This window comes from Bombus impatiens, unplaced genomic scaffold, assembly GCF_000188095.3.
Source record: "Bombus impatiens unplaced genomic scaffold, BIMP_2.2 scf_1461, whole genome shotgun sequence".
NCBI classification, from domain to species: domain Eukaryota; kingdom Metazoa; phylum Arthropoda; class Insecta; order Hymenoptera; family Apidae; genus Bombus; species Bombus impatiens.
Genome location: NT_177880.1, coordinates 843,743 through 857,823, shown reverse-complemented (window position 1 = coordinate 857,823; position 14,081 = coordinate 843,743). Strand labels below are relative to the sequence as shown.

Genomic DNA, 14,081 nt, shown 5'->3' with positions numbered 1-14,081 from the left:
CATGTGCAATTACTATCGCTGCTACTTCCTTCGTATCTTTCTCTCTTTCGATCTAGCATTTGTCTCGAATGCTTGTACGGGCTATGGTAGTCTTCAAGGCGAAAAGAGAGAAGGCCAGATAAGGTAATGTCTTGGTAATGGTACATGTGCTTTGGTTCACACGCGGATACGACTGATCTGTACCGATCATTATCTTACATGTCCTGGTATAACACAATTATTTGCACCGGTAGTACAACTGGCCGAGTTTCATGCAGATATCTATTTCGACATAGCAGTATACGAGAGGCTGGGCAAGGAAAAAAGAAACGCAACCGTGTATCTTTATAGCTGTGCGTCAAACCAGCTGCTAAACTTTACAATGTGCCATAACAGAGCCTCTGTGTGCGTCGTTGAAATAATTGTGCCGAATCAGCGAGTCGAACGTTGCCGCCGATTGTGAAAATCCGCGTTGCTTCTGATCGGTGAAATCTAAGGAATGCGAGTCTTTTTTCGACTCGAGGACAAGTTTCCCTTGAGCTATTGTAACACGGTTCTCCCGTCTCGTAGGAGACCTCGCTACGAATTTCTGTATTACAGGCAACGATGCATTTTATTTAATTTTAACCAACGTTATCGAAGCCCGATCTTGGCACCGCCCACGAGAAAGTCATATCTATTCGTTCTCGTGTTTATTCCCTTGATTCTTTATTAATACTAAAACTCGTAACTTTCTACTCATTATCGGGAACGATGTCAATGATTATTATCGCGCCTAAATAGTCGCGATCGCTTAAAATTTTATAGATGCCGTAACGACTTACTTAGCCAGTTTCTTCATGGCATTCTATGGAATCGACGGATTCCGTGACACTTATTAAGCAGAAATTGCACGATATATACCAACGACAACGATCGTTGAATCGTAAGCTTGTCGATACTGAATCCGACTGAATCAAACTGAAACAATCAAACTGTATTCGTTCTATAGACAAAAATGTTCATATATAATATTTTGCAATTTAGTCGTTTAACTGGCAGAAATTGTGCGACTAGCATTCGTGGCACCCCGCGGCCCGCGACCCGCAGTGCGTTTCACACTTGCGGCAGCGGTACACTCTCGCGTCCACCGAGTGGTTAGCTGCTCGCTGTAATTATCCGAGGCAGTTCTTACGCCTCTAGCGTGTGCATGTACACGCTAGTGTATACACGTCGTGCGTTGGAGCAGGTACAAGTTAGAGCAGGTCACTTTCGCTGCCGGCTTGAACTGTTCCAGTCGTCGCGCACGCGTGCTGTTCCATTCATAAACTTATAGAGGCGCGTATATAGCCAGACTGAAGCACATAGGTGTAGGTTCGCAGGTACGCCGATACACGGAAATAAGCTATTCACCGGTTCGCATGTGTAGTTCCTAGTCGATCTATCTCGATGTTCCGCGAAACTTTAATCGCTGAGGCATACGTAAGAGTAAAGGCGAGTGCGCGATGCTCGATGTCGAAGGCGTTAAACTTAATTCTTGCGTATGATTCAACGTCTGGAACAAAGATGCCACGTTATATAACGCAAAATTATGTAAATGACTTTTATGCGTCGTTTGATGTATCTAAGTTTTCATGCTCAGCCACGATTATGCATAGTCGTATCTACAGAAAGAGATATAATAGATGATCTGGTATATTCCGAAGGTTCTGCCTGAGTCGGGCAGCGCGCGTTTATTCGCTAAACGCGAAGTTTCGTAACCTTTCAATTAAGAGCGGAGTGCCACGGCGGTGCAACTATGTTCTTAAAGTGGAAACTGTGAACGCGCGGACCACGTAACCGGCTTGCAAAGTTCCGTATTTTGACGAAAACAGACGGAGGCTACGATGATTTAGGATCGAGATTGATAAACTGATTACGCGTCATAGTAATTTTATCGGTAACACATCGTCAGGATGTTTGTCTCGCGATAACTGACGGCGATCGATCGTTGAATCGATAGATGGATCGACAATAATCTTTGCTTGATCTCGGTGCACGTTTGTTTCATCTTATACGATTACGCTGTACGATGCAACGATATCGAGGAAAGGATAAATAATATTCCATGAAAAATAAATTCTGTCGCGTTACAAACCTGACACGTGTGGAACAATAAGTAATATTAAAGAGACGATAGGATGCAATACTTGGACGTAAAGAGGTAAGATCGTGTAAAGAACACGATTTCATGGAAAAACGCAATTTGTAACGGATCGTATGCAACAGCTTTCAGTTACTTAAGCAGATGTTATTGCATAACTATAATGTTCATAATTTCTTCTAGACTCGTAGTTCATTGACGTTAGGCTAACGCGTAGCTTGGGGTCAAGCACAGTCATAGAACTTTCTTATGGAACGATCACGTTGGAGCTTTTATTACCTACGCTTCATTAGAACTTTAATGACACGTGTAGAATTCAACGAGACTCGTACAGAAATTTACGCAGCAGGAAGTATTCGTATATGTATTATAGATTTCCGTTAGTTTTGTAGTCTTTCTCCTTTATCCTACGTTTGATTTTCTACATTTTTAATACGTATATCGCTAGCCATCGATGTTTTTGTGTTTGACAATTACTTCGAGTTGCCGACACGACGTGTTTTGCATATTACTCGATTGTAGAGAAGCGTACAATACCCGTAGGAGTGCAAGGGCTACCGTTACGAAGCCGCTGTGAAAGTGCACTAACGAAAGTGCGAATTCCAATGCGATTTTTACACACGCTGTATACAAAATGTTTGTACTACATTATGCGTGCCGGATCTGGAATTCACCGTTAACGTAGATCGTTTCTTTGTGGCCACAGCCGCGAGCCAAACCTATGAAATTTCATTTTCCTATCTTACTTAACGACTCGTTGTCCGAAACAATTAGGAAAACGTACAAAGTACCAAGGATGAAAGCAACAGTGTGTATTGAATATAGCATAACGCTAATAGCGTATTACAAATTACATATCAGATACCTTGTGTATCCTCTGTACTTGCTGCAATTACGTTTTTTTTATTTTAAAGTACCATCGTGTTAGGAGAATATTTCCTGAAATTACAAGGTGCTCTAACGATAGCGAAGAAGAGAGGAAAGGCTGGATAAAATGGAAATTCTCTTGCAATATCTCGATATAACGATCTAAAATAATGTGTACACAGGGAACTCGATTAATGCATAAAAATGTTGAGCTGTTGATTAAATTGCAGGATGCTCGATCGAGGTACGGGAGGTTCGCAAGGGGTGCGGTAGCTAGAAATTGTGCATCTCGGTGCACCGGTCAAGTCTATTTCCCCGACTATTAGCTTTAATCGATTATAGCGTGACGGATCGAATGATTTAAATAAAGACCGGGTGCGTCATGGGCCTGGCTTGGTACTTGTCGACCGTGCCCGTCGACATGATGCCGTTGCATTCGCTCGTTATTACGCTCAATCTGTTGCGTTTTTCGTAACGATACTGTAAAACATGATAATTTTTTTCGACGGTTCATTCCGATTAGTTTCATAGGTAAATATATTTTCATACACCGTAGACGGATCAGGTTGGTTTAGGTTGTTTTTACATCTGCAAAGGTTCTAATTACGTAAAAGAAAGAGAATTAACGTTAACTACGATCTAAATAGAACGAAACGTTGTCTTCGCGTTAGATGAATATGGAATAGCACGAACAAGAACATTTAGAATGTAGAACAATTACTTGCTTTTACACAGTTCCAGGATTTTAATTTAGTAGGAACGAGAAACGAGTAGAATTATGATAAAACCTTGCCGTTACTGGTTAAGTTTCCCGCAATCGTGTAGACTAATTTCTAATGCAGATACGTACGTTTGTATGTTGCAGGTGACGTACGCCGAACGGGCCAGTATTCATGCCAGTATGCCAATCAGATGCCAGTAGAGAGCCAGTATCTGTATCTGTCGCCACCGATAGCCAATTAATAAGTTACTTAGATAGTTAAATTAATAGACGATACATCACACGCTGTTTTATATAATCGTTGTTAGAAGACGTCGCTTAATAGGCGTAACAAATATACACGTATTTATATTATATATACATACACACACGTACATATACGCATATATAAATATAATATAATCGAAGAAGCAATAAGTGTCGAATCGCGGGCTATTATTTTCACATCGTACTCTTTTTTTCTACCACTACGATTTTCTCCGCTCGTTCATTGGTTTGCTTTTTTAAATTATCGGTGACCGCGTGTTCTCTTTACGAGAGTATATTCGTAAGATTGGACAGAGTGCAATCGAGTTGTGATTATCGAAGTGGACTGACCGATCGATTTCTCGGCTGTGAAGTGAATTAATACCCCAGGAAAACGATTGAAACGGAGAAAGGAAGCGAACAGCGTACACAGGCGAGCACGGTGGCTGGAAACGGTGACTTACATCGAGAGCGCCAACCTGCAATCAAGGTTCATGGTTTTCATGGTGAGTCATTGTATCTATTTCTACTAATTTTAATACGGTTACGGTGTTTTATCGCCGTTTCTTGCCTTTCCTCGGTATAACGCGGCTGTACAATCACGACACACCGAACGCTCCGAAAAAATTTCGTACCCTTTTTTTAACGAGCTGCCGCAACACGAGGAAATTTGTTGCATGAAATTTCACGCAGAAATTTCGTGACATATTTACACATGATTTCTCCTCGTTTTTATCCTTTCCCCCTTTTTTTCCCTCGTACTTCTGTCGGTCGCTCAATTACGAATTGGCAAGCGGACCCGTTATAAGCAACGCGATTTTATGCAAAATTTCCGCCGTGACGAGATGCCGCAACTTCCATGAAATATATAGCACGTGTCACATGCAATTTGCATAATGCAACATCGACACTTCTTCGATGTACCGAAACGTTATCTTTATACACGTCGTATCGTTTCATATCACGGATCATTGGATTATCGAGCGAGCGGCTTAAACGGAACATCCGATAATGGTGAATTCGAGGAACTGAAACTGTCTCGTAAATATCGATAAATAAGGACTACCGAAAGTATTACAAACTTCCGTCTCCTGCAATTTATTGCCATTCTCCTTTATCGCGAGTTCAGGGTAATATTCAATGGGCATCGCTGTAATCATTTCGATAAAAGCTGGTTTATATCGAAATCTACAGGCTCGATATCCCGTTGGTACGTACAAGGAAAGTTTCTCGAATTTCTACCCTCCGTTACCTCTTGGCAATCGACAAATTTTTTTCCTCATCCGGAATAGCTGTCTATCTTCCTTTTTTCTCGCTCTTCCGTTTCGTTAACATTCGCGTTTCCGACCCGTGTATTTTTTTCCCAGCTTGCTTTATTCAACTCGGATACGTTACTCGAGTTACCGATTTAATTGGTTTATCTGAAACTTTATTATTCGTCTCTAAATTCTTCCGGCTGATCGGCTGGGAATATCTTAATGCAGACGGCCACAGTGTGTTACGCAAATTAGTTAGCGTAGCAGAGCGTAACTTTCAAATTATATAGCATAACGTGGCTCGCTAATTAAGAAAAGCGTCGAATAAGCGGCTGCATCGGGCATTCGATACGTTCGATTTCTCCCGGTTATGCCACTCGGCTTTGTTACTCTTGCTGGGATATTTCGAGGGCGAAAGAGGAGACGTAGAGGCAAAACCAAAGAGAAGAAAGAAGGATACAAAGAGAGATGCACCGCCAGGTTACGGGTCAGCCGCGGTGGGGCATTAATAATCGTTTACAATCTTTAAAGCAGGGTGTGGCGAGTGCGTTAACCCTCCTTTTCTTCCTCTTCTTCCTTCTGTTCCTCCTACTCCGGCTTCCTCTCTGCTTTTTCTTACTCTCCTTGCTTCTTCGTGATCGTCCGTGGCGCACCGGATGGACAAAACACGAGGAAAAAGTCCAGGCTTGCCTTCGTAAACCAGTTGGACGTATATATCGTGAAAAAAGGATAATCAATGGCGAAAGGGTACACACTCGATCTGTAGTCGTTTTATCGTCATGACGATTTCGCTGGCAGCGCAAGGGGCAGAATTTATTTGTGGATCATTGAAAATCGTTTGCGTGGCTGCTGAACTACAAATCGATTCCAGCGACTTCTTCGATCGCGAATTAATCGTTTTTTAACGTATCTTAGAGAATACGCAGTATCATAGATTATCGAACATTTTACGATATAGCTATAGGTTTCGATATGTTGAATTTTGCGACAGATTAAAACGTGGTCCTTTATCCGAAGTTCGAACGTTTAGATAGCTCGATGGTTCATTTCGGAAGTAGGGGGCGACAATTAAAACTGAGAAATTAACATCGCCGGGAAACTCGATAAACCGGTATGCCGGACAGTCGTTTGATAAATTTCGCCGATTGCACCTCGACGCCTTCGAATAAACAATTTTTAGTGCAAAGTAAGTAAGTTTCTTACGAATATTTATTTAATCGTGCAGGACCGCCCGACCTGGTCAATTTACGCGGAAGAATTTCGTCGCGCACCTGCGACGTTATTCTTCGGTGGAGCTTCCGTTCGCACGCGTTTCATCCTTCTCGTCGATGCGTTTCGGCAATTTTACGAACGCGAACCTCGTCGTTTCATCGTCGATGATTATCGTTGGCGCGTTAGAAAGCGTGCGGTCGCGTCCTGTATAATATAGGACCTTAATGAGGCTCGGTGTTTAAGACCTCGAGGAAAAAATGAATTGCGCGACAGAAGATACGAATCGAAAAACGAATCGATGTCGCCGCGGTGGTTGAAAGAAATTCTTGCCGTCATTTCCCCTTGCGGTGCGTTATTAACGACGACGATAAATATGCGCGTTCTTTTCACAAGTGCGACGAATCGGCGATCGCGTCCACCGAGTCCTGGCGAGAAAAAAATTCCCCTCGAAGGAACGGGTTCCTCGAGCACGTGTGTCCCTATCGGTTGTCCCGTGAAAATCGGTCGTCGGCCCCTTGGTCACCTTCTCCTCTACGAACGGCATCGCCATTAACCACTACCACAGCCACCTGCAGCGACGAATCAGCATATTTAGCGTCGAGCCGAATTTAATAGAGGCCATCGCTCGGGCGTGCATCACGCGGTTGCATTCGCGAGACGCATCAATAATATTCGCCCCGTGATGCATAGCATTATGTATGCATACTAACCTCTCGCGAATCCTTTTGGAATTCAATTCGTGTTTCTGCCGTTTGTTCGTTTACGTTGCCGAGATACGTTTACGGTTTAAACGTTGAAACGCATTTGCATCGTGACGCGCATTACTCGACACTTAGTACGGTTATCGTTCGTCGTGACCTTCCTCGATATTCCGATGCGATTCAACACAATTTCCTTGTCGTACAAATAACACCGCATAGTATCATCGAAGGTCAAATACAATTTTCATAGCTCTATTGTCCTACGCGTGTACTTTTCGAACCTATCGGAATCGTGCGGAAACATCGCCGAATTTAATTATTCACGCGGTCGAGTATCGACGACGTTCCGAATGCTAAAATTACACGACCGTCAATGAAGTTTGAGTAATACAACGTTAAATACTATTTGTATCCGTTGTACGTGGTATGTGTTTAAAAAACGTGCTGTAAATATTGACGTTACTCGGGCTGTACGTCGGCGAGGCAATTAATAAAAATATTTTTCGTCACAAATGAACGTTTGTCGGCTATATATCACGGCCAACCAGTGGGATACTCAACAACCGTGAATACCTACGGAATAATAAATTCCGCTAAAGGGTGGAGACGGCTTAACGTTCGTAATACGCATTGCTCGCGGATATATTTTTCTCTGGGAGACATTAAAAGCCAAACGAAACCCGTACGGCACCGCCGACCTGGGTACAGTACTCTATGGACGTGAAAAATGAACGAACATCGTGCCACGATTCATCACCCGCGTACCGCTCGCAGTCCTTGTGAAAGTGATGCATGCTTCTTGTCAAAGACGATACGTTGAATACCATTCGTTCAGCGGCTCAAATATACCCGGTAATGCACCTAATTTCCATTCGTCTTATCGTTCGATACCGCGTTACAAAATCTCTTATCCGTCTAAGATCGGTGAATCCCAAGTTTCCGTTGAAAGAGAATATGGGTGTGTACCTGGAATTCTTCGAGATATTTAATAGCCCGAATAAAGATCGAAAACGCGGTCTTAATGGAGAATCTTAATCGTTCGTTTAGAACATTTTTATATTCGCGTTTAATCCTCACCGTCTACCCGTCGTAAGTTCGTTTTTCGCTGCTGTTTATTGACGACCCTATTAAACGTAGGAAATTGGAAGTATTAAAAAAGTAACGTGAGCTTCACGATCACAATCTCGCATCGAGATTCCAATTTTAGGCGCGACTGGGTCGTACACATTCTTTTGACACGTTTTTACCAGGTCAGCTTAATAAAAACCTTTAGTTCTTCGTATCTAATTTCATACATTGACCAAGAAACGCTGCAAGAATAAAAGAGAAAAGCAGCGTTCCTATCTCTTTTTCCTCACCATTAAAAAAAATCGATAAGTTCGATTTTTTAATATCACGCTTTAAGCTGTCCGGAACACGTTCGAAATGTAAACCTTAGGCCTTTATACGGCGGTCGTTATTTCAACGCGCAATGTGCTTACACCGTCCGCGTATACAGCTTCGCCTTATTTTTATTGCCGCGACGCAGCAATTTTTGCCTTTTCTCTTATCTGCCGCGCGCCAAGCACACGATACAGGAAGATCGTTCGTGGTGTTTTGAACGTGACGCCTACGCGATATGCGTGCAGGCGTGCACCGGTACCGTGCCGGTTAATTGTTCCGATGGATTTAAAGTCGGCGTCCGAAATAAATGAATGTCGCTTGCCAAGGTGCGCGGTGCGGTACGATGCAACGAGGTATATATGGTCGTCACGGATTATATTTCTTCGGGACGTACTTATACGTGAGTGAAACTTCGGTACAGTTTTCACATTTTAATCATTCTCATCTACAGAGCAGCCGTTCCAAATCTGAATTTAACTCGAACGCGAGATTATTATGGGACAATCTTCACTTAATAGTTTCCGTTGCGATCTAAAATGCGCGCGATTGCGAAATACTAATTGGCTCCTCCATCGGTTGTATGTTGCTCAAACTATCGAGAAGCGAATATATTTAAATAGTCGAGAATTTGAAATTCAAGTCGAGCAACGCAAAGCTAGTTTCATCGAGTTGATCTCGACGCGGTTTCAACTTTGTTTAGATACGGCTTGTACATAAGCTATCTTATTATCATGCGACCTTGACTCGTTCTTTTTCTTTTGCTTAAGTATATCAGAAGCGTTAGAAACATGGAGCGATCAGACGCTTGGAAATTTTAATAACTTCTTTGTTTATCTTTGCCATTTGATCGAATTCCTTTGACGAAATCACGAAGATTTATTATATCTTCACGTGCAACGAATATCAAAGGCTTCCGTCGCAATGATTACTCGATTGTCTCGATGAATCGATGCTCGCAGCTCGAGGCAAACGTTCCGTCTGGAAAGCCGTGACACGAACAGCATGTACGTACGTACTCCGTAGATTGTATTTTTCTTGATTTCACGGTCTTGTTCGGTGTGTCAGTCGCGAATTTCTTGGGATGCGAGCACAGGCAGGCACGGATTTCTACGAGTGTATTATCGTAATCGTAACGAACGATCCGACAAACGTAATAAAAAGTATCGTTTACGTAATGTCGAGAGGTAAAGTCAGATTGAACGATGTTATCGAACGCATAAATTCGAACAACGTAGAATTTTAGCGAAATCGACGAGGCATGCTCTTACGCGATATAAAAGCGAGGAAAGCTGGCGCAAGTCCTTTTTGGAGATAAGACGTTAAATAACGCGACCGTCAATTAACAAGCATTCACGGAAGTCGAGTGACAATGCGTTTCTTATCGTACTTTAAGATCTGTATGTTGTTCTCTTTGATCCAAACCACGCATTTAGCGAAGACTCGAGACAGAGAGAAGGACCGAGAGAGAGGAACACAGTTTGTTCTATATTTAAGACACGGCACGTGTTGGTTATTGCACAACGAGTGCAACATTCGTTCTAACGTAGCTATAGGCCTCCGTCGCGGGTTCTGAAATACACACGGTGAACTGTTTACGGATCAATTTAATTAAACATTCGGAGACAGGTTTTCACTGGATTCCAGACATAGCCGATGAAATTCATGATACTGAGCTATGTACGCGCGTATTATCGAAGTAACAGATCGAGTTGATAACTGTTACACAGTGACGAGGATCGTTTGCATATTCATGGAATCCGTAATTAGAATTATTCGTTTAAACCTTTCGAGCGAGGCGATGATTAAACAAAAAAAAAAAAAAGAAAAGGAGAAAGGAAGAAAAGAATGACGAGAAAATACGCGCGTACATGCTTTCTTGATTGAGCAAACATTCTTTTTTTTCAGATATCCGTACGCGTTACCTATACTCATCGCGATCGTTTAAAGCAAATGTAAATATGTTAGCAATAAATTATTCGCTCGTAGTGTAAAGATTTTATCGTTAGGTAACTTATAGCTTGATCTTGGTTTTCTTTATGCTGATGTGCGCGTCTAGACGGTGCGGCCAACAGAATGTAACGCGAGTTCAACGTAGGTAGATGTGCACCACCCTCTTTTGTTATCGATCGATAGTTACGAGTGGATACGATCATTATAAGAATGTCTTATTCAAACTATTTATACGGTGTCACTTACCTGTTACGGTCTCGCGATACTCGTGATATCGTGGTTAGTCATAAAGAATATTTCCTGTTTCGCGCGATATAAATTATCCGCGATGATCAATAGGCATCATTTAAATTCATCGATAGCGAATGCGAGCGACCAGTTAAAGATACGCCAATTATAATCTTACAATTAGTTACAAGACTGGAAGTGGGATTTTTTAAATAGCTGTGCCTCGTTGAACGGCACTATCGGCAAATTTCTACTATTTCGTTTAACGTTGCATTCCACTGTGGCGAACGACATTACGTGTCTTGGAAGGTTTCCATATGCAACGAAGGAAACCATTTCAGACGCACATCGTGAGTATTGATCGCGCGGAGATACCTCACGAGTTTGTAAAATGAACCGTAAGTTGCGTTTCCAGCGTATGATAGACATTTTCCCTGCGCCCATGCGATCATAAAACATTCATGTAAAAAGGATAATAGCGGCGCCGTGCTCTATCGCGTCGAACTTTCGTTGAACGCGTGTATTCCGGTAAAAACTGACAAACAATCGGTCGTACAGACATCGTATCGATTGTCTTCAACGCGAACGACTTTTTCAATCGAACGGATCTTTTCGATCTAAGAAATCTTAAGGAGAACTGATAAATATGAACGCGATGCTGTCGTTGGTATCGTTTTATGGTTGAAGCGTCAGGGAATGCAGATGTTCCGGAGCATGTCGCGGACGTGTTGCCTCTGATTTATACTGCATTAATTTTCAAGTAACATTGCGGTTGCACGAAGCCATAACCCGCAGGGTTGTGTGCACGCGTATATACGCGCGCATGCATCTTGTTCCATGACTGTAGGATACCAACAACTCACGTGCTGGCTCACGGATGCTCGATTATCACTATCGGACGACTTCGATCGACTTTTCGATCGTGTTTCGTGTAAAGGGTGTGAACACGCATGGCTTGCCGATTCACGAGGATCCAATCTTGTTCCCGACGGTCTCATGCGTCCAAACGAACGCGTTTTATTCCAATTCGTTTACCATCTTCGATCGATGACAAAGGATTTATCGGTCCGTAGAAATAATTTGCTTTCGACTGGCAATAATCGATATCGCTTTCGTGAAAGCGCGCACGGAGAAATGTCGTAAATAATTGCGCGCGCGTTTTAACGGTCACGTGGCAAGCAAGAATTTTGCAACAAGGAATGCCCGCGATCGAGAGAAAAATAATTACCATCGTTGAAATTTACGGTCGTGTATCATTTTCGGTTTTGCAAAGGGGATAGGGTAAATACAATCTCGTATATCCTTTCAGCGAAAGGCGAATTCCGATGATATAAAAACAGGAACAATGAGTCGCGTGAATTTTATACGACAGAACGGCCGAGGAACGTCTTCTTTCTTTGGCGGCCTCGTACCAACGAGATGGCCATCTTTTAATTTACGAACCGTTAACGTCACGTGGCTCGGTACTAAAGTCGATGGAGTTGCACTCCCGTTTAGGCGGAAGATTTAAAGTCGGATGTAAATTTGGCCAACGTTAAAAAGGTGCCAAATTTTTTGAAACATCTCGTCGACCGTTTCGCTTTCACGACGATACAAGTGCATTTACCGTGAACGCACGTTCCAACGGTTTTGTACTCGGCATCGATTTGCCTTTGTTAACGATAAGCATTCGTGGTAGTTTTTTTCTCTAGATCGTTTGTCACACCTTTATCAACGTTATGCAACGCCGATCGTTTTCTTCTCGTTCGTTATTTAATTGGATCGACTTGAATTCGATGTTTCTACTTTGTGGCATTTATTCTTTTTTCGTATTGTTCCTTTGTTCAGTCTGCGATTCCGTGCAAGCATATTTCTAATCGTAACTCACTTCGCCTTTTATAAAAAGGATTTCCTTTCGTAACTCCCTCTCGAGCGCTTTCTACGCTAAATTGAGTTAAGATTCGTGACGTCTTTACGATTCTGTCACTGGTACATCTGTAAATCGCTTTGTAAAGTATATTACTGCTACTGTCGGCGATAAATAATACATCCACGATGTACTTCGTCGTAAAATTTTGTGAATGACGCGGTCGAGGCCTCTACACCCGTCATCGTATTAAAACAGATATTCAAGTATCCTGACAAAATTAGATATATCAGTTCTAAATATCGTAAAAATCGCGTCTACGATTCGCTGTAATATATTATTTTACGGCAAATAATTTGTAGTCGTGAAAGTAATATATTTAAATCGAATAATTTTCATTGACGATTTATAAGGTCTGCGATGTTGTCGTTGCCAAGTTAATAGGGCCACTTCTCCTATAATATGGTCGTAAGGTCGGCGAACGTTGACCATAAATAAGGCGCCCACGAATATTTCCTCGTAAAACCGAACAAACACAAATTGCATCTATGATGTAACACGTGCTACCGATATGGTATACGATATTATTCGGATCTCTGTGTTCTTCGAGCTGGAGCGTGCAACTACGCAAAGCATATAGAATCACCAGATATGAAATGACTTGTGTTCCTGCCTGTCGCAATTTTCTTCCGCTTATCTGCATTATTTAGATTGTCGTGAGATAACAATGAGCACGTGCTTCATACTCTGTAGCGTTACCGTGCCACAATAATTTACATTCGAGGCGTATGTACATCGAAGTTTCCCCTATCCGTGTGATTGTCTCTGCTCTCTATCGTTTTTCTCCCGTTTGTCCCTTCCTGTTTCCCTCTTTGGTTTTCTTGCAGCCGTCACAACGATTTGCTGTAGCTTCATCATTTTCCACATGATATATCCAGATCGGGAGAGCAAATGGCAGGGCCACTTTGTCGTGTCTCGAACGATCGTGACAGCTAGGCTCGCGTTCGGCGAATATCTCGTCTTTTTGTCGGGATAGCCTTTGTACGGGAACAGCTATCGATCCTCTAAACGGCGTGTTCGCGATTGGATATGGTCGTTTGGACATTTATCGACATGGTCGGTCGACGGAAAGCGTCGTTTCATGAAAATGCGAGTCTAGTCATAAAGCGCGCCATGTAAGCGCGCCAGGTTCGTTCAGACAGAGGAGACCGATCGTCGATTCTCCTAGAATTCGATAAGTAGCTGTATCGACGTCAATTTACGCGGTTGACACCGATCGCACGGTCCAACCGTTCGTAAGAAACGATTTTATCGACTCTGTCGACATCCGTCACTGCCGACCGCGTGGACAAGGTTCATCGGTGGAACGGCGGAATTCATGTCTTTCTCCCGGGACGTATATGTCCAGAAACATCAAACGTTAACAGAAACATTGATTACACACGGCTCCTGTCTCATCGTACAGTACAAGGGGATCTCGCATCGCCCTGCGGAGGCTCGTGCCTTCCAGCGCGTGTTTAAATTTTATCCACGGAACCATCGGAATCGTCAATTCGGCTAATTAACGTGT

At 42.7% G+C, this 14,081-nt stretch overlaps 1 protein-coding gene across 1 annotated transcript in view; it reads left to right on the top strand.

The window, feature by feature from the left end:
• The window catches only part of LOC100745798 (Krueppel-like factor 6), a 293,282-nt gene that overhangs the window by 11,098 nt on the left and 268,103 nt on the right, over positions 1-14,081 (top strand). The window contains exon 2 of the mRNA XM_012392637.3: positions 3,834-4,441. Within this exon, the coding sequence (XP_012248060.1) occupies positions 4,430-4,441 (12 nt within the window). The 5' untranslated portion in view covers positions 3,834-4,429. The remainder of the gene's footprint in view (positions 1-3,833; positions 4,442-14,081) is intronic.